Source organism: Natrix helvetica (assembly GCF_964273705.1).
Source record: "Natrix helvetica genome assembly, chromosome: 3".
NCBI classification, from domain to species: domain Eukaryota; kingdom Metazoa; phylum Chordata; class Lepidosauria; order Squamata; family Natricidae; genus Natrix; species Natrix helvetica.
The window spans coordinates 139,508,406-139,527,559 of record NC_138549.1 but is presented as its reverse complement, the minus strand read 5'-3'; the positions used below and the strand labels follow the sequence as shown (position 1 = coordinate 139,527,559).

The following is a 19,154-nucleotide window of genomic DNA, read 5'->3' as shown; positions in this document are numbered from 1 at the left end:
GTCAAGGAACATACCCACCCAATCCTCTCCCACCCTTTTCCCCTTGAAGAGCCTCAGGCTTGGGGCAGCGCACCATTCAAATCAAAAGCGTGCAAGTAACAACGTTTCTTTTTACCAAGAATTCCCAGGCCTCTTCAACATCTGCTCCTGCTATGGAGCTTGGAGAGCTCCATGACACCAGATGATATTCTCGGCCCCAAGAATACCATATCTAAAGGGAACAGGCAGAAAACACTGGGGACTCTGTGCTTTCATGTCTTGCTTTCACTGTAACCTTTGTAACTCAAAATATTTTGGAGGCTCCCATTATTCTCAGCCCCAGAACAATACAATGATTAATTCAAGCTCTGATATTATCTACTGGTCTCTGTAATAAGAGAGGAAGGTTTAGTTTAGTTTACTTAGCTTTATTGTTATTGCGCCTTGTACAATGAAATTAAATGCCACCTTCAGTGTACATTATAACTATAAAAATAAAACACAAACACACATCTTTCTCATTCTATGTAATTGAATTGAAAACTCCTGATTCTGCATTAATATTACACTACACAGTATAATTCAATATGGTTACTGCTCTGGGATAGAAGCTGTTTTTCAGCCTATTTGTCCTTGTTTTTATGATCCTGTACCGTCTGCCAAGTGGTAATAATTTTTTAAAAAAGGGTTCCCAGGATGAGATGGATCTTTAAGAATGTTTTGAACTTGCAGCGGGAGTTATAAAGCTTTTCCAAAGAGGGGAGAGGGCAACCAATGACCCTCTGGGCAATGATGTTAACCTCCTGGAGTGCTGTGCTATCTGCCACTGTACAATTAGCAAACCATACAAAGGTGCAGTAAGTTAAAATATTCTCTAGGGTGCGGTGGTAGAAGGTCACCAGCAATTTTTCATTCAGCTTTTGTTTCCTGAGAAGTCTCAGATAGTATAATCTCTGCTGGGTCCTTTTGACCAGTGCTGCAATGTGAGATCCTCTTTTATGATAGCACCAAAAACTTAAAACTAGCCACTTGCTCCACTCGGTCTCCATTGATAAGCAAGGGCTGGATGTCTGATCTAGTTCTTCTATAATCCACTATGGTCTTATTGGTGTTAAGGACCAAGTTATTGTCTCCACACCATGAAAGCAACTGGTCCACCTCATCTCGAAGGTGGGAGGGTGGAGAGTGATAGAAAGAGAGGAAGAATGCCCCCCCCCCCCAAATCTTTGAGATATAAATTTTCAGAGGAGTCCAGACTAGGTCACTGTATACCAGGTTTAACCTCTCAATTGTTCACACATACCCACCAGATGCTCAATAAGTTACTTGGATGTGGGAATTTCACAGCAAAGCTTACACTTACATTTCTTCCAGCTTCTGGCACTGATGAAAACTGGGCAGTTTCTCAATGTGATTGTGCGCAAGCTCACTGTGTGGAAAATAACAAAGGTTAGAACAAAGCCAGTCTTCTTAAAGGCCCTCTTGGCATGCATATGGTACACAGGAAGGGAGTGCATGACCTCAGGCTATGCAGCTGGGGAAGCAGGAAACCCCACAGACAGGTAAATCTTCTTGTACCCAACTGATGCTTGGCACTGTTCCTTTTATTCATTTCATTATCCGGTTTCTGGTATTATTCTTTGATTACCCCAATCCATTTCTTATTAACTTGTCTATTACGCCCAATTTAATACAAATAAAAAACAACTATAAACAACTCTTATCTAGTGTTTCTCCAAGACAACCGACGGCTTTGAAGCCCTTCAAAAAAAAAAGCCCACAATAAAATAAGTCCAGCAACAAGTGGAAAGCGGCTGCAAGTTCTCCATTACTGCTTTAGAAGATGACAAACACACATTATCCCCACATGTTAGAGCAACGTAACATATGCTTTCATGCTGCCTCTATTTATGTAAGGTATTTTTGAACGATGTTCAAAATAACATAACTTAAAAAGAATAGAATAAATAAAAAATGTTCAGCAGGGACACATCCCAAATATTAATAAATGTGATGCCATTACATTACTTTAAACAGCTTTGTTTGTGTGCTGGGAATGTTCAAGTGCTCGATTCTTATTCTACAGCCCCCTCCCTGTGTCTCAATTGCAGCAGGGTTTCCATCAACTTGAACTAAAGCATTTTTTAAATTTCAGACATGATTTTTTTTTCTCTCTCCATCCCCACCCTTGCTTTTTTGTAACCAGGGCTCTCAATTTATGCAAGAAATCTGAAAAAGGGCACAGATATAATCATACAATTCCCTTATTATCAGTTCCTGGAATGGAGAAAGGAAGCAAATGAAGCACTTGTCATGACTGTACAAAAAGAACCCTGATAGCAATAGCACTTAGCCTTATATACCGCTTCACAGTACTTTATAGCCCTCTCTAAGAGTCAGCATATTGCCCCCAACAATCTGGATCCTCCTTTTGTAGACCTCGGAAGGATGGAAGGCTGAGTCAACCTTGAGCCTAGTGAGATTCGAACTGGCAAATTCCAAGCAGCCGGCAATCAGCAGAAATAGCCTGCACTACTGCATTCTAACCACTACGCCACTGTGGCTCTTATATCTGATTGTTCAGCAAGAGACCTGTGAATGGTGTAGTGGTAATAAAGGCAATTCCCCAAAGCCTGAAGAAAGCAAAATGTATTGATAACTCACAGAACCCGTAGGCTGGCCAACTGTTGACACATTCCTCCAGGAAGCAAATGGATTCCAGCCTGGGTTAAAGTCCTGCAGGAGAGAGGGAAAAGCATACTTCATACCATCCTTTACTTCGTCAAGGGCTTAAGACAGCACAAACCAGGATAGTCAATGGGAAGAACTGTTCAATGAATGATTGGTGTTACATGAAAAGATATTTACCACAAAGCATGTGAACATCTTCTTGGCATTGTGGCATAATTTCCAAGACTCATTTGTACTCATTTATTTGAAGGAAATTAAGACAACAACACAGAGATGGATTGGAAAGTTTTCTTTAGATTCCCCCCCCCCCCCCAGTTTCTAAACTCACATAATCCTCTGTTATCCCAGTAGAAAAATGAAACAAGGAAATGGATATATAATTGGTTCAACAGCTGTTCTTAGGTAAAACAATGCAGAATAATGGTACTTTTCCAGATATAGGAAGATACAAAGATTTATGTGAGGTGGCATTGCTAAAAATTATGTGCAAACATGCTTTTTCAGTTTTTCACTTTCCTGAAAGATTATGTTTTTTGGAACAGGGATGGGAAAACTATGGTTCTCCAGATGTTGTTCAACTAAACCTCACAGCTGTCCCAATCTGCATCACTGAGGTAAGGAATGCTGGGAGACACAATAGAGCAACATTGGAACGGAAAGCAATGAGTGCTGAGTTAGCATCTGATACCAAATGTGAGCAATTAGGCTCCTTCTTGAGCATGACAGAAATTTGAGTAGGCAAAATATGCATTTTGGGTCAGAAATGAGGACATTGGCAGTATCTTTCTGCCTTAGAAATCAGTGACACAACACATTAACACGTAACAGCATCCACAGCAAAGCACAATGATGCCAAAATGACATTATGAATTTGATGACATCATTATGCAAATAAATAGTTGCATCCTGATGTCTAATGCGAATCTCATACCTGGCAGCAATTGCATGAGGGTATTGTCACACAGGTTTTATCTTTTTCCTTCTTCCTTCCACTCTCTGGGACTCTCACGCACAGAGATGTCCATAGGAGGGGAAAGCAAATGATGAAGGTACTACAATGTCATGACATAAATGGCACTTTTATGCACACTATCTCAATATAAAAGAACGGGCCTGAGGTTATTTATATCACAATACTATTTCACTATTCTGGCATCATCGGGATTAGTACGAATGCTCATGATATTACTTGTAAATATAATTGAAAGACTGGGGATCCAGAAATGGCCCTGAACTTTATGGTGCTATTTCTTACATAATTTGAAGTACAGGATTTCCAGCAAATGCTTTCTCTGGAATAGCCTGGATGTTGTTGTTATGGAAGCCCCTTTAAATAAACAAACAAAAATGCTAGAATGGTTAAAAGAAACAGAGCAGGAAAACTTAAAAATTTATTGCGCAGCTGTATGAATAATGATTGAATGGGGCAAATGGACAGATTTCTCTTTTGCTGAATCCACATGGCTGGAATCTTGACATAAATCACGCTCCCCAGCTGCATGAACATGCAAACGTATTAATTATTTTATTTTATTTGTCAAATAACCTATTAATGTACCCTGCATGAAAACAAACATTGGATTGGATTGGATTGGATTTATTAGATTTATATGCTGCCCTTCTCCCAAGGACTCAGGGCGGCGTACAGCATTAAAAAACACATAGTACAAAAGTTAAAAGGAAATTAGAAACAGTCCAAAAAACAAACCCAATTTATATAACACTCACATTTAAAAAATTAAATAAAATTAACAGGCCAGGCCGGCTTGCTGGAAAAGCCAACTTTTTAGGGCGCGTTGGAAGGACCAGAGGTCAGGGATTATGCGAAGCTCCAGGGGCAGCTCATTCCAGAGGGAAGGCGCTCCCACAGAGAAGGCTCTCCCCCTGGAGGTCACCAGCCGACACTGTCTGGCCGACGGCACCCTGAGGAGGCCAACTCTGTGGGATCGTACTGGACGGTGGGAGGCTATTGGTGGCAGTAGGTGGTCTCGCAGGTACCCTGGGCCTAAGCCATGGAACTCTTTAAAGGTCATAATTAGTACCTTGAATCGCACCCAGAAGACAACAGGTAACCAGTGCAGGCCACCTAAAAGGGGTGTAACATGGGAGCACCTAAGTACCCCCATGATAACCTGCGCGGCCGCATTCTGGACCAGCTGAAGCCTCCGGGTGCTCTTCAAAGGCAGCCCCATGTAGAGAGCGTTGCAGTAGTCCAGAAAGGACGAGGGCATGAGTGACTGTGCACAGAACATCCCGATCCAGGAAGGGGCGCAAATGACATACCAGGCGAACCTGGTAAAAGGCCCCCCTGGTCAGGGCCGTCAGATGTTCTTCTAAGCTAAGCCGCGTATCCAGGAGGACTCCCAGATTGCGAGCCTTCTCTGAGGGGGCTAAAATTTCTCCCCCTAACATTGTGCTTAAATCCTCCAATTCCTCCATGCTATGAGTGAGTTTGTGTGTATAGTTTTATGGGATGGAAATATGGAATGAAAATTGCAAACCAAATACCATAATTAACTTTTTAGTAAATCTGAATTAGAGCAATTGTCTAGTATCATATGGCATTCAGGAGTTCTATCATTAGAGTATGGATTATGGATTAAGTACAAGAGGCATCCTCTTCGCTCAAAAAAGTCAACAAGGTAAACTTGAGAGTCTACATCTGTATCCTGGGAGCAGTGTAATTTCATGTCACCAAGGCAACTAAAGTATTCCAGTTGAGTGGAATGCAGAAACTGGAAGCACCATCCACACAATTAGAAGCATGTGGATATGCCTTAATGCCTGGGAAATCTACTCATAGTTCATGAACCTTGCTTGAGATGTCACAAATTGTCCTTGTCATAAAAGAATGAATGGACTTCAGTGACGTGGAAAAGGGAAATCTACCGAAAGTAATAATTAGAAGCCCAAAACTTTTCCTGGGAGCAGAGAAACAGCAGGAGCAGCAACAATTAGCCAAGGAAAAAGAAAAGTATATCCCTGTCAGTTCTGTGTGCATTTAATGGCTCTATCCAGACCTATATGTTTGTACATATGTCATCACTGGGGTCAAAGTCATCGTTAATAAAGCTCACAGCAGATTCCCTGCTGGTAATTAACAGTATGGAAATTTTACAATACACTAATGATGTCTGTGAAACATTTACTGCCATGCTGGATATGATCAAGCAGAATTATGGAGAAATGGTGAAAGAATGCCCATTAGGGTTTGGGATGGTAGTTTGCCCACATTAGAGTTGAGCCCAAATGATCTGTTTGAACATTATTCTTACAGAAAGAAAATAAAAGTCTTACAGCTCTTGAAGTCTATTGAGTGACTTAATCGCCATTGGGAATTCCACCAGCTCATTATAATTTAGGTCCCTGGGAGGAAAAAAAGAAGACAAAATCAACATTAAGAATTTTGGAAAAGCTCACTAGAGTGTAACCTTGCGAAGGGTTAGGAATGGTTACTAGATGAGTTTTCCAGACTCATTCTGTCACATGACTTTAAAAAACATGATATTTCAAAGAGATTTTATAAGAATCTTTTGATCTGGGCCCAAGTAGACTAGAATCTCATAGGGAAATGTGGGTTTTTTTTTTTTGGCTCTATAACAATTATTCCTGGTGTCCTCCTCTTAGATATGTACAGACTACCATTTCAGTTTAGCCTAATATTTTACTGCCCTGCTCTATTCCCTTTATTATTCTAAAATAATGGAAATATAGCAAAATCTTTTTTCTCAGTCTGACAGCCTCCAAGTTTGTTGAAAACACACCTGACTGAGGATTCTTGGAACAGTAGTTCAACACATTTGGAGGATCCCAGGCCAGTAAAGGCTGCTTTAGTGTATGTTTAAATGTTTCTTTGCAGCTCACTCCGACAGCAGTAAGAAACTAATACAGCAGCCTCAGTATTTTCTGCCAGGACAAGCGATGTACGACAACTTTAAATACATGTAAAGAATGTACCTGCTATTCTAATAGCCCATCATTTACTTACCAGGTTGACAGACAGGTATTTGTCACATTTTCCAAAAGAGATAAAAGTCTAAAAATGTGTTGTTCCCTCATTGGACATGTCATGTATGAACTAATTCCTGGATCTTAAAAAAATGGGGCAGTATAACCGAAACTCTGATAAATATTTTTTCATACAGCCCTACCTTTAATTGTTACTACATGAGCTTATAAAATTGCCCAAATGATGTTCTAGGGATATGATGCTGGAGTATCATATATTATCGCATGAATTAGCATCATTAAACATTTAAGGAGAAAGTGAGATTATACATGATCTTTGTGTGATAAGGTCCTCAATATTAACACTTCTTTTCCGTGGTCAAATGTGCCATCCCTACCTTCATTTCTGGATTTGAATTAATCCAGATTTTTGTAGAGAGGGTTCCCCAGAATTCTATTGTTAAAGTAGTGACTTAATGAAAATATTGTTTCCAGTAATATAAAGGCTTTTCATTCATAATAATATTTTTATCTTTGGGCTTTGATGGAAATGCTTTATGGAAATGAATGTATCCATAAAAATCACATAATTACAATTTCCTTGACATCTACCATTTCAATTCCAAGTATTTTTTTCCTATGATATAAGTTATTTCCTTTACATAACAATGGAAAGTTGTTACAAAGTTAGCAAATCCCAAAGGTTCTTGACATTGTTAGATTAGCGCCATTACAGATAAAGTTTTTATAATTACTTGTAAGGAATCAAAGCATGAAAAACATATTTTGTTACAGAAAATATACCTGATGCCATATTAAAAGATCACAAGATGATAGACAGACAGACAGACAGACGGACGGACAGACAGATAAATGTGAAATAAATAAGCTGATTCATAACCAGTTTTTTTTATATACAGTAGCTTTCCAGTGTTGGTAGAGGAATGGATTTTTCTTCAGTATTCCCTCTTAAATATAGAATCATACCCCCATCAATACTGGCAAGGTAAATTATTATATATAAGCCCCACATTCAATAGCACTGAGTGTTGACTTATAACAAATAAGATATCCATATATCTAGCTCTATAATGAAAATAATGCTAAGCAGAATATTCTATGGATCCAGTGACACTGGCAGCCCTCACTATGATCTATTGTAGAAATGGTAGACAAAACAACACATTGCTTGACAATGAATATAATTAGCAACAACGCCCTTTTTGTGTGTTTTTATACTTCCTGTTAAAGTGCTCTGATCCAACACCATTTTAAAAAAAATGATGATTAATTTTGGCTTGATTTCTAGCCGACTACATGTACCTACAGGAATAGTTCTTCTTCCATGAATACTGGCATTCTTTGCGATGTTGAGAGCAAATATGAATTAAGCCTCTGATTGGCTGAGGTAGTATACATGGCATTTTAAGCAGATCTCTGTAGAAAGAGGAGCCATCACTGAATTTAGTCTGCAAATACATTTCTTGAAAAAATTAAATTCTATCAGACACAAACAATCTGTTTGCACAGCGAAGTAACTTTCTCACAGATTACTCTTACAAATATTACCATAATTTTAGCAAGTGCAAAATAAGAAGGCTATTTATGAAGCCTTTGTAGTTTAAGCACAGGCATTTAGAGTAAATTGAATGGATACAACTGCAGAATGGAAGGAAATAAATGTTAGTGATGGAAGAATATTGACAGAGAAGATCAACATGTGCCATTAAAAAAAATAGGAAAGAAAAATGGCATAGGTACAACAGAGACCAGGAGAGAGAATACATTTAGACACAACAAAAACCCTTAATTTGAGTACTTGCCAAGGCTTAGGTAGAGAATGAATTTCAATTTATGGAAAACAGAATTTGAAAAATAACTACCAAAAATAACTACTATCTCTTCTCGGCCTTTTGCCAAGATCAAGTGTAGTGTAATAACCACCATAGACAGTGTTTCTTACACTAATGAGGAACCAAAGCCAATATTTTTCCCATATTCACTTTCTGGGTATGATGAAATTATTTCTTGTTTAATAATTTTTGCGTTTTTTTTTTTTACTTTTGTCAAGATAATTTCTAGGAAAAAAAAGAATTATTATAGCGCTAATCTGAATGAAACAATTTCCTCAGTTTTACAATACTTTGACTATCCTCGGGTCTTTAGGATTGTTCTGTAGGGAGAACGAGGCAGACAGGAACTGAGGCAAGGCAGGTTGAAGCTAACACAACCTTTATTAACAGTATAACATGGCAAAATGTAAGACCTTGACCCGGCAAACAGCAGCATTTGACAGCTGACAGCCCTTTTTATACTAGAGCTGTCAGACGCTGAACCAATAGAATGGCTGCATTCTCCCGCCAGCTGGCTGCTTGCGTCTCAACCAATCAGGGGCCGGCAATGATAGTCAATGGCGTCGTAGCCTCAAGGACTTAACAAGGATTCCCTCTATGTCAGCCATCCCCCAATTTTTGTCTTCCAGATGTATTGGATTACCAATCTGAGAATAGTCAAGAAACATCTGGAGAAGATAATTTTATGGGAGGTTACTCACAGTAAACCTTGCCACTGAAAACTGTGCCAGGGACATTTCTCTGTAGTACTACTGTGGAACTGATGACTTTACAAGGGCATTGTGTGCAATAACAACAGCAACAATATTGAATTATTTATGGGCTGAAATAAGGATACCTTAGGCTATTAAATAAATGTTTAAACTGAAATATATTACCTATGGCAGCAATGTAATATCATGCAACATGCAGTTAACTTTGGCAGATTATTCCCCATATTTCATAATACTTCTGAAAGAGACACTGTTCTAGGTTTGTTAATTCCTTCAGGCTGTGCAAGTAGACTATTTCAAACTGAGATCTCATTTGCTTTTTTAGTATGTAGGGCAGTGGTGAAATTCAATTTTTTTTAACTAAAATTCCGTGGGCATGGCTTGGTGGGTGTGGCAGAGGAAGGATACTGCAAAATCCCTATTCCCTTCCCACTCCCTTCTCCATTCCCACCACACTCTGGGGCCAGCAGGTATTTGCCGGTTCTCTGAACTACTTTTCCAGAACTGGTCAGAACCTGCTGAATTTCACCCCTGAAGTAAGGGTAGAGAAAAAGCTATGCTTGCTGTTGATATTATTGAACAACTGGGAATTTAGAAAACCTAACTTTCTACAATAGATTATTAAGAGATATTCTAATAATCCCTGAACTGATTAGCCTTTTGTTGACCCATGAACATCCAAAGCTGATACGTAACTAAGCAATTAAGAAATCCACTATAAGAGATTTCTAGATAAACTTGGGAACTTAGGTACATTATCATTTCAAAATTTCATTTATATGAATATAGGCTTATTATTAGCAGCTCTGCATTTTTTAAAATGCTAGAAGCTCTATCTTTCACACTATCATTTCTACTGTTTCTTCAGATCTATAGTATGTTGTTCCTAGGAAAATACAATTTGGTCGCTGGTCAGGGCTGACTTCAGTTTGGATGGTGATTGATTGATTATCATAAATATCAACTAGACAATATCTGGAGTATTATTTTAATTAGTTATATAGGAATTATGGGAATTAGGTTCAAATTTGATAAGGATATCAAATTATTAAATTCTGAGTTTTGGTCAATAGTTGTCACCTGACACCTTTTTAAAAATATTTTTTAAATAAATGACTCAAGGTGGCCATCTTACCTGATACTACTCCCTACTACTACTACTTTCCCTACAGCAACAACTCCTGAGACTGAGACTTGGACTGAATAGGTCAAAGTCACCCAGCTGGCTTTCATGCCTAATGTGGGACTGGAATTCACAGTTTGAGGGGTCCTTGGTGCTCTCTGAGCTTGGTTGTTTTCTTGCAGAAGTTTTGTTACTGACACTAAGTAACTGGGGATGTTACGTAGTTTGGATAATGAAACTTCTGGAAAAATACAACCAAGCTCAGAGAGCACCAAAGACCCCACATTTCAACCCTGAGCTACAAATATTCTCTTCATCAAGTCAGAACCTCCCTGTTCCTTGTGTTTATTTATTTATTTTATTTGCTGAGCGCTTATAGGCCGCCCCCTCTCCCGAAAGGGACTCGGGGCGGCGTACAGTCCATACAAGAAATACATCATATAAATAACTAAATAATTGAACAGTTAAAATTGTTAAATAGGAAGATAGATATGGAGGAGGTTAAAAAGAAGGTTAAAAAGAACTGTACAGCTGAGTAAAGTATATAAATATAGTTTTAAAACCCCTAAAAATATCCCATAAAATTAGATTTAAAACAATTTCCCTAAAATACCAGTTAAGAAATATGTCTGCCAGGAGGTAACGGTTATGGTTGTGCCAGGCCAGCCAATCGGAACAGGTGAGTCTTCAATTTTTGTCGGAAGGAGCGGAAGTCGGTGGTGGTTCTAATGTTGAATACACAGGTCTCTTTTAATAGCAAAATCATTGAATAAAATAAAACAAGAAGAGAAAACTGAAGAATTTGGAATTTTGCCCCAAGCCACCAAAAGAAAATTTTATTTTCCCCTTATCCAGACAACACAAACTAGAAATAAAAAATATATATGAAAAGAGATTATTACCATTCATACTAAGCTTTCTGGAGCTCAGTGATACTGCCAAAAATAATGAGGAATGGGCGTGAGAGGAATGATCATAAACTACTATGCAAATTTACAGCTATCCAGTTGGGTTTCGCACCTAGTATATCTTTTAAAGTTGGAATCTTTTAACATTTCTCTCTTTCTCCTGGAAAAGTAATATGCCAACTGAAGTTGTTATTGCTCTGGAAAGCCTCCATAGACTCATATTTAGAACATGAATCTGTGTTTATTTAAGAGTAAAAGTAAATTGGCAGTAGCAAAATGATGATTGCTGGTTTAGGCTGCTAGAGTTATTACCTTGAACCAACAACACACAGCTAGAGTCTAATAATAACTTGTGAGGGGGCAGAAAAAGGGAAAATAAAATAAGAAATCAGAAAGGGAGCAAGAGATGGTGAAAGCTTCAGCTGAGTGTTTGGCCTATTAGAAGCTAGGGGTTCTGCATAGGAAGCCAAGATGAAACTGCATGGAATGGAATCATCACTTCTTCCATAGAACACCACACATTTGCAGCTAATAAACCTCCTGATGACATGAGTTCAGCCACCAGACCTGGAATCAGTCTGGTTGGTTTTTTAAAATCCTGTTCTAAGTTGCTTCCAGGAATTTAAGCTGTCATTGTCACTCTGTGACTGTTCCAGACCCTCCCCCCAAAAGGTGTGTGTATGTGTTTCCTCTAGACTTTTTCACACAACATTATTTTAGTACTATTGACCAGTGACGTGCGGTGAGGTTTATGGCTGGTGAGGCTGGTGACGTCATTAGGAAGGTAGGAAATGGGACCACGTGTGAAGGAGGCTGAGGCAGCCTCAGCCTCCTCCACACGTGGTCCCATTCCCCGCCTTCCTGAGTCAACATGAAGGGGACCGCGAAGCGCGGTGCGCTCCGCGGTCCCCTTCATGTTGACTCAGGAAGGCGGGGAATGGGACCACGTGTGCCTTTTCCCTTTTCTCTCTTTTTTTCTTTTCATGATGAGAGCGGTGAGGCTCTGCCTCCCCTGACCGCACGTCCCTGCTATTGACTATTTCCCCGCTAAAGCTACTACATATTTTGACTGCTTTCCTGAGTCTTGCTGGAAATATTAAGTGTACAGTATGCTTTTTGGGAAGTGATAATATGGTCAGCTTCCAAATATTGCAAACAATAAGTGAGAGTACAATACTGTATACCTAAAGTAAACAATAAACAACAAAACCGAGAATGGAACATCAGCTTTATGGAGGGAAATACTATAGGAAAAATCAAACCCAATTTTGTAAGACTTTGTAAATTATGGTAGGGATAGTAGGGATGACAAATTTGCACATCACAATAAGTCAGAATTTTGTTATTGTGATTAAACAAGTGGCTACTCCTACTTCAACAGGAATATTAATCAAGACTTCACACTGCCACCATTTCCATTCCCCAGTCTCTTAGAAGTAGTCTAAAGATGATCCCTTAACATATTCTCTTTTATTAAGATTGCAGTGCTGAAAACAAGGAAGAAAGAACCACTGTTTACCACACCTCCAGTCCACCAACAGTAAAAATAAAATGAATATCATGTATCCCATGACTTCCTTGCAACATTTTGTGCACATTTATCAAGCTGTGTGCAAGAAAAATGAAACAAAACACATCAAGCAGCTGCTATGAAAGAGAATTGCAAAGGGTTTTTTCTCCTTGAAAGAACTGCTAAATGGATGAGGCCTTGGAGAAGCCAGAGTTCTTATAAAACTGCAGGATAACAATGCACAAAGAACCAGAGAGCCATGGAGTTTCAAAGAAAGGGTTTGTTTTACAGCTCCAGAACATATTCAGTGTTATAGGAATACAAAAGTCTAGAACTGGTTTTAAAGTGGCAAAGATTTATTGGGTAGAAATATTCTCTATTCATATTTACATTTAGTGATGTATTTTCTAGTAATAAGTCATAACTGTAATCCAGGCACAACCTATCATTCTGGACTGTTAGGAGAGAATCCAGTCAGGCAGAAATCCCTATCTTAATCTGTTATGTTCAACAAATCATGGAAAATCCTCCTGCTTTGCTTAATGTTGTCTGCTAGTCAAAGAAGCCAAGTGGAGGATGAACATACTGTATTTTATTGAGCACAATTCAGAAGGATTTATTCAACTCTGTGAAATAGGCCATAAAATCAAACTATTTGAGAGGCATATGTATTATTTTGGCTGTTGCATTAGAACAAGAGATGTATGTTTTCTACAATAGTAATATTTAGCCCTCAAAAGACTGATGGCATCTTGTAGATGTCAATCATTGATGATTGACTATGTCCTGTAGATTTCAACCGTTTCTCTCCAAGGCAACTTCTGCAGCTTTTACTAAGTAGGGCTTGTTCTATCTCTTCACATTTGACTCAGAACTTGAACAAACCTACACTGCTCCCAAAAAGGTGTTAGTATCATTTCACAGGATCAAAGCTGTCTCCTCTGTCTGTTTCTCCAGGCATTCCCTCATACTAAGCTCTGTTCTGTAATACTTCCTTGGAGTGTTGGTTCTCAACTGAGGAAGCTTCTGAATTCCATGTGTTTTCAATTTTGGTTGAATTTATTTAACAAGTTAAAAGTAAACCTTAGGGAGGCGGACTCTCTTGGGGGATCCTTCACTATACAGATGTAAGACTCTAAAACAGAGTTTCTCAACCTCGGCCCCTTTAAGACATGTGGACTTCAACTCCCAGAATTCCCTAGCCAGCTGGCTAGGGAATTCTGGGAGTTGAAGTCCACATGTCTTAAAGGGGCCGAGGTTGAGAAACACTACTCTAAAGGAAGGCTCCGAATGCAATAAAAAAATAAGCAGAGTTATAATTATTCAGAAAATAACTATGAAATTATATGGGACAAAGTGACAGAATTATATGTGCAGAATGGTTTTGCATGAATCGTAGAACTTATTTAATTTTATATTATTTTGTTGTTGTTTTTAGTGTCCATGAGATCATTGTTGGTCAAATCCTTAGTGAAACCATGCTATCAAGTTGACTTCTTGTTGTTCTTTGAAGATATATTAATTAATTTGGGGGGAGGGGTTGGGACAGAAAACCCCAGAATGATTATATGAAATCTTGAATATTTCATGTGAATAGTGAAGGCAATTTTAAGTTCATTTATTGCTAGTGAGAGTTCATAGCTATTAATATGTCAAGCTCAGGAAATCAGGAGCCAAGGAGATTCAAATGAATACAAATTTATTACATGCTAATACTCTCTACAAGAATCTGAACTGCTAATGGTCAAAACAAATTGGCAGTAGATAAGAGTCAATGGAATTCAAGGTGGGCTGGACTTAGATCTGTTGTGGGCATGAAGGGACTTAGACTGATGACATGCTTGATCCCTCCCTTGGGCCAGCCTGGTCATCTCCAATAATGTTGCTGTTGTTCAGTTGCTAAGTCATGTTCAACTCTCTGCAACTCCATGGATCACAGCATCCCAGGCCTCCTTGACTTCCATTGTCTCTCAGAGTTCACTCAAATCCATGCCCATTGTATCAATGACTCTAATCATCTCATCCTCCTGTCCCCTTCTCCTTTTGCCTTCAATCTTTCCCAACTTCAGGGTCTTTTCCAATGAGTTCTTTCTTCTCATTTGTAGCCAAAGTATTTGAGTTTCATCTTTAGTGCCTGTTCTTCCAAAGAACAGTCAGAACAGTCAGTCTGCAGGCAAAATTGCATGCGCACTGAACTGGCAGTAATGCCGGCAGAAACCCACCTCTGGCTTGGGTTCTAAACTTCAACCCCCCCTCCCCAAATCCATATTATTACCATTATTTTCTCTCGGAACAAAATCAGCAGAGGTATTGTTCTTCCCCTTTCTTTTTCATTCCTCTGCTTGCAATAGATTACTTTTGAAAATTAAAGCTAAGCAAAGTAAAATGTGGCACGTTACTGTAAATGTGGAAAGAACGAAAGGAAGAAGGGGCAAACATAAAGATGCTGAAAATGAGGAGAGAAATAATTGGGGGGAGGAGAAGAATCAAGACATCTCTATGGCTCCTCCCAGAAACATCATCTTGCTGGAGGCTTCCTGGCAAGAGCCTTGCATATATGATACCTCTGGCTCCAACCAAAAGTCAATTCTTAAGCAATAAAAACCCCGATCAAGAAATCAGTAGTGAATCCTGCCATACCACCCACTTTTATATTTCATTATTTGCTTTAGGACTGCTTACGTAAATGGATCTTCAAAACTGCACACATGAAGATTGCCAGGGCTCCAGGCATAAAATACCTCAAGTATGCAACTTTTTAGAAATAGATTAATTGTTCAAAAACAAAATGTTCTCTTTGTCTTCACAGCCAGCTCTCCCCACAGCTTATTTGTGTAATAGCATCAAATCACATAGTGCTAACACCATAATTGTAATAGAAGAAATAACCAACCCATGACAAGCCTATTATGTAATTTATTCTCAGGTATGTTGGTGTGTGTCTCATTTGAACAGCAATCCTTGGTGGGGTGGGGTGGAAGCGGTAGAGGGTCTGCCATTTCTCAAGACTGGCTTTGTGCACTGCACGGGACAGATGAACCATTTTGCTAGTATTTTGAAATGTTCTTTTCATTGCACATCATAGGCAAGAGCTTTGATTCTATGAGCTCAAAGAGAAATTGAAGGGTTTTAAAAACAGTGATTCCACAGTACTTATCCTGATGTCCAAGCTATGCCCTGCAATGGTTAATGATGTTTAGGATTTATGAGTATTATAGGAGACTCTCATGGGCTTCTGTAGAAACATGCTGGCAAAAGGACATTTCTGTCAGTCTTACCCAGTAGGCGAGATAGGAAACACAACCAGATAAGCTAATTCTACTTTTGTTGATAAAACTAAAATAAAACATGTACTGTAGAGAATTTGGTGATGGTTTGAGTCTATAAAGCCCTTTATAGCTTGGCACCTGGATATCTTGCAGCATTGCTTAATCTAGCCAGTATCAGCCTGTCTATTTAGTACTGTTTGGCAGAGACTGCTACAATTCTTTCACTTCTGAAGTCTTCCCCTGTTGCCCCTGTTTATTTTCTGTTGTCTACTTTTGTGTAATTTCTGTGGCTTTTGCTTAATGTTGCTTACTGTTACTTCTCTTATTTATGATTGTCAAGTTTTTAGACAGCACCATGGATGTTTTAACTGTAGTATTTATTCTACGTAAACCACTGAGAGTCTTGTTTGATTGCAGCAGGACAGAAACATGTTTAATAAATAAAGGAAAATAAATATGTTTGCTGATTACAGAAACAATTTTCTAAATTTTATTACTGACTGGGGCAGAGGGGGGGTATAAATTTATGCTTTGATTCAGTCAGCTCTTTCACTGTCCACTTTTGCTTATCCCAATATTGCTACTTCTTAATTACTTACAAGAATTTTTACCTTTTTTCCTCTGCTAAAATATTTTTCTTGTTTCTACACAAAAATCTTGAAATCTCCATTGTCTCTAAACTGTAAATGTACTATATTTGTTCATTACTTATTTCTGATCCTCACAATCCAATAGCTGCAATTTACATTTATATGGTATGCTCTTCTCTTACTATTAACATCTTTTCTTTAGCAATTAATGTAATGTTATATGCTAACCACATAGCTTTATACATTTTAAATAAGAAATAAATTGTACCATATTCAGCAAATATGTATAGGAATGTAATTGAATTAAGATACATGTATATACACATGTTTAAAGTATTCCAATTATCCAAGAAAAGCTCTTGCTCTTTCCTAGGTAGAAAATAAATCAATTAATTTAAATGCCTCTTTTGATGAGGCCAAATGCCCCCAAACCAGACACTTATGGGAAGTGCCCAAGAGGACAGTAATATAGTCTTCCATTCTTGTTTTTCATCATTTAGCATTTGGAGACAGTTTGCTTCTGAACCTGGAGTAAATATAGCCAATATGATTATAGTTCATTGATTGACATGATTGACATGAGCTTTTAAAGTTTTTTTAAAAGCCATTTATATTGGTGAATGTTGTGGTAGCAACATAATATCATAGTTTAATTATATGCAATACGAAGAAATATTTCCTTTGGGTCTGTCATGACTTTCAGCTTTTTAGTTAATTGGATGATCTCAGATTCCAGTGTAATAAAAGAGAGAAGAAAACTTTCCTTTATTGCCTGTGGCATACAATAAAATTAAAATCAAATTATCAGTTTAATGGGTTTGTCAGAATACATAAGGCTTTGTCGTATCGTTCTGAAATTTTATTAGCTTTGAATGAGAAAGGCAGCACCCACACTACTATTATTATTGCTTTCCAATGTGTATCTGACTTAATGGGGGATTGCAACTTGTTATCACATGCTTGGTTTTAGAAGAATTGATTAAAACAAGCTTTCCTATTTTCCTTTTCTTCGGATGTATTAGACTCCAAGTCTTATGATGCACTAGCGAGCTGGCGTGGTACCAAGTTGGAACAGTCTGGAGTAGAATTTCCTTAAGTTAGGCATTGGTAGCCTATTCATTCTGTCTCACCGAGAACTTTGAGAAGGAGAAGAAGATAACATACTGTCTGAACTGCAATTTAAAATAGTGGATTGGAGTTCACATACGAGTTCACATACACGAGCAGCAGTTTGAAAAAAACAACTGTGCAATGTTTTTCAGTTTTCTAAACCAGTTACTTTAGGATGCTCATATGCAAAAGAATAGTAGATGATATTGTGAGGGACTATAGCTTTTTGATAGAGCAGACAGAACAATGTCTGATATGTAGAAGATTCCAGATTCAATCTCTGTAGTCTCCAGATAGTTGCTGGTAAATCTCTGCAGTTTACCAATTTTATCAGCAACCCTTGTCTAATTGATTAATGTTCTGACTCTGTAAAAGGGAGCAGCCTCCTATGTTGTTTTCTTTCTGTAGAGACTTGCGTGCTTAGAAGTGCAGCTGTTTCAATATATTTGTGCACCAATTTGTAATCAGTTGAAGGGCAGTTTCCCCATCTGTTGTTTCTTATTTGCTGTTTTAATTTTTAATGCTTTTTGTTTTCCCTTTTTGCTCAAATTTTCTCTTCTTGGTATTTTTACGGATCTCTCTTCCATTTCTTTTAACAGATGCTCTTCTGTTCCTGGAATACCTATTTCTCATTTTCTGCATGCCACACGGTCATCATTACTGCACCCATAGAATTGGTTTCTCTCTTCCTCTGCTTTGTTGTTTCCGCACCATTTCACCTGATAGCTTCAACTCAGTGATTTAATGTCAATTTTGGTAGAAATTGTGGCAGGTAATTTCAAAAACATGTTTAAATCCATCAACTTCCCAGCATAAGGCTTAGCTCTGCGACCATTATATCCTTGGGCAATGCATTTTCTTCTTTGCCTGTATTGTCTTCTTTCCCTAGATGAACTGGCTAGGCTCCCTAATGACTTCCAGAGAAAAGGTGCCAAACCACATGAAAGAGAAAAGCTATGGAGGTTCACTTCTTTCTTCCTGTTGTCTTGTATGAAAGAAGATGATTTGGTGGCAAGGCTTGCAATATAGGAGAAATAACTTGCTATTTAATTGCACACGAGCAATGCCTGGTGGGAGAGGGACCTCATTGCAATGTGGCACTACTGCTTTACCTTCCAGCATCTGCTTCCTTCTGTAACTTATTAGGACACAACCCCATCTTTTTTTTAAAAAAAGAAACAAAGCCAAAGTATATACTTTCAGGTTGAGTGTAACAAGTATGCCTAAAACTGAGTGTCTTTACTGCAGGGATTAGTACAATATAAAAATAATCCCTGAAGAAAGAATTCCAATGCTAGAGCTTCTGATGGATTAAAGTCTTGGCAGGACAAGTCTAGCAGGAAGGAAGAATGAAAATGTGGCATTTCCGCATTCCCCCCTTTCTACTCCTTGGGCTTTTGTTGTGATGCATTCCCTCTCTTTGAAATGTTTAAAGCACCTTTAGACCCTAATTCCAGATA

At 38.3% G+C, this 19,154-nt stretch overlaps 1 protein-coding gene across 2 annotated transcripts in view; it reads right to left on the bottom strand.

Moving 5' to 3' along the window:
- The window catches only part of LGR6 (leucine rich repeat containing G protein-coupled receptor 6), a 143,353-nt gene that overhangs the window by 19,950 nt on the left and 104,249 nt on the right, over nt 1–19,154 (bottom strand). The window contains exons 7-10 of one of the 2 annotated variants that reach the window (XM_081948344.1): nt 5,968–6,036; nt 3,926–3,997; nt 2,644–2,715; nt 1,343–1,408 (exon numbers count right to left, since the gene is read on the bottom strand). In XM_081948344.1, the coding sequence (XP_081804470.1) occupies nt 1,343–1,408; nt 2,644–2,715; nt 3,926–3,997; nt 5,968–6,036 (279 nt within the window). The remainder of the gene's footprint in view (nt 1–1,342; nt 1,409–2,643; nt 2,716–3,925; nt 3,998–5,967; nt 6,037–19,154) is intronic. The other variant, XM_081948345.1, reaches the window with a different exon arrangement.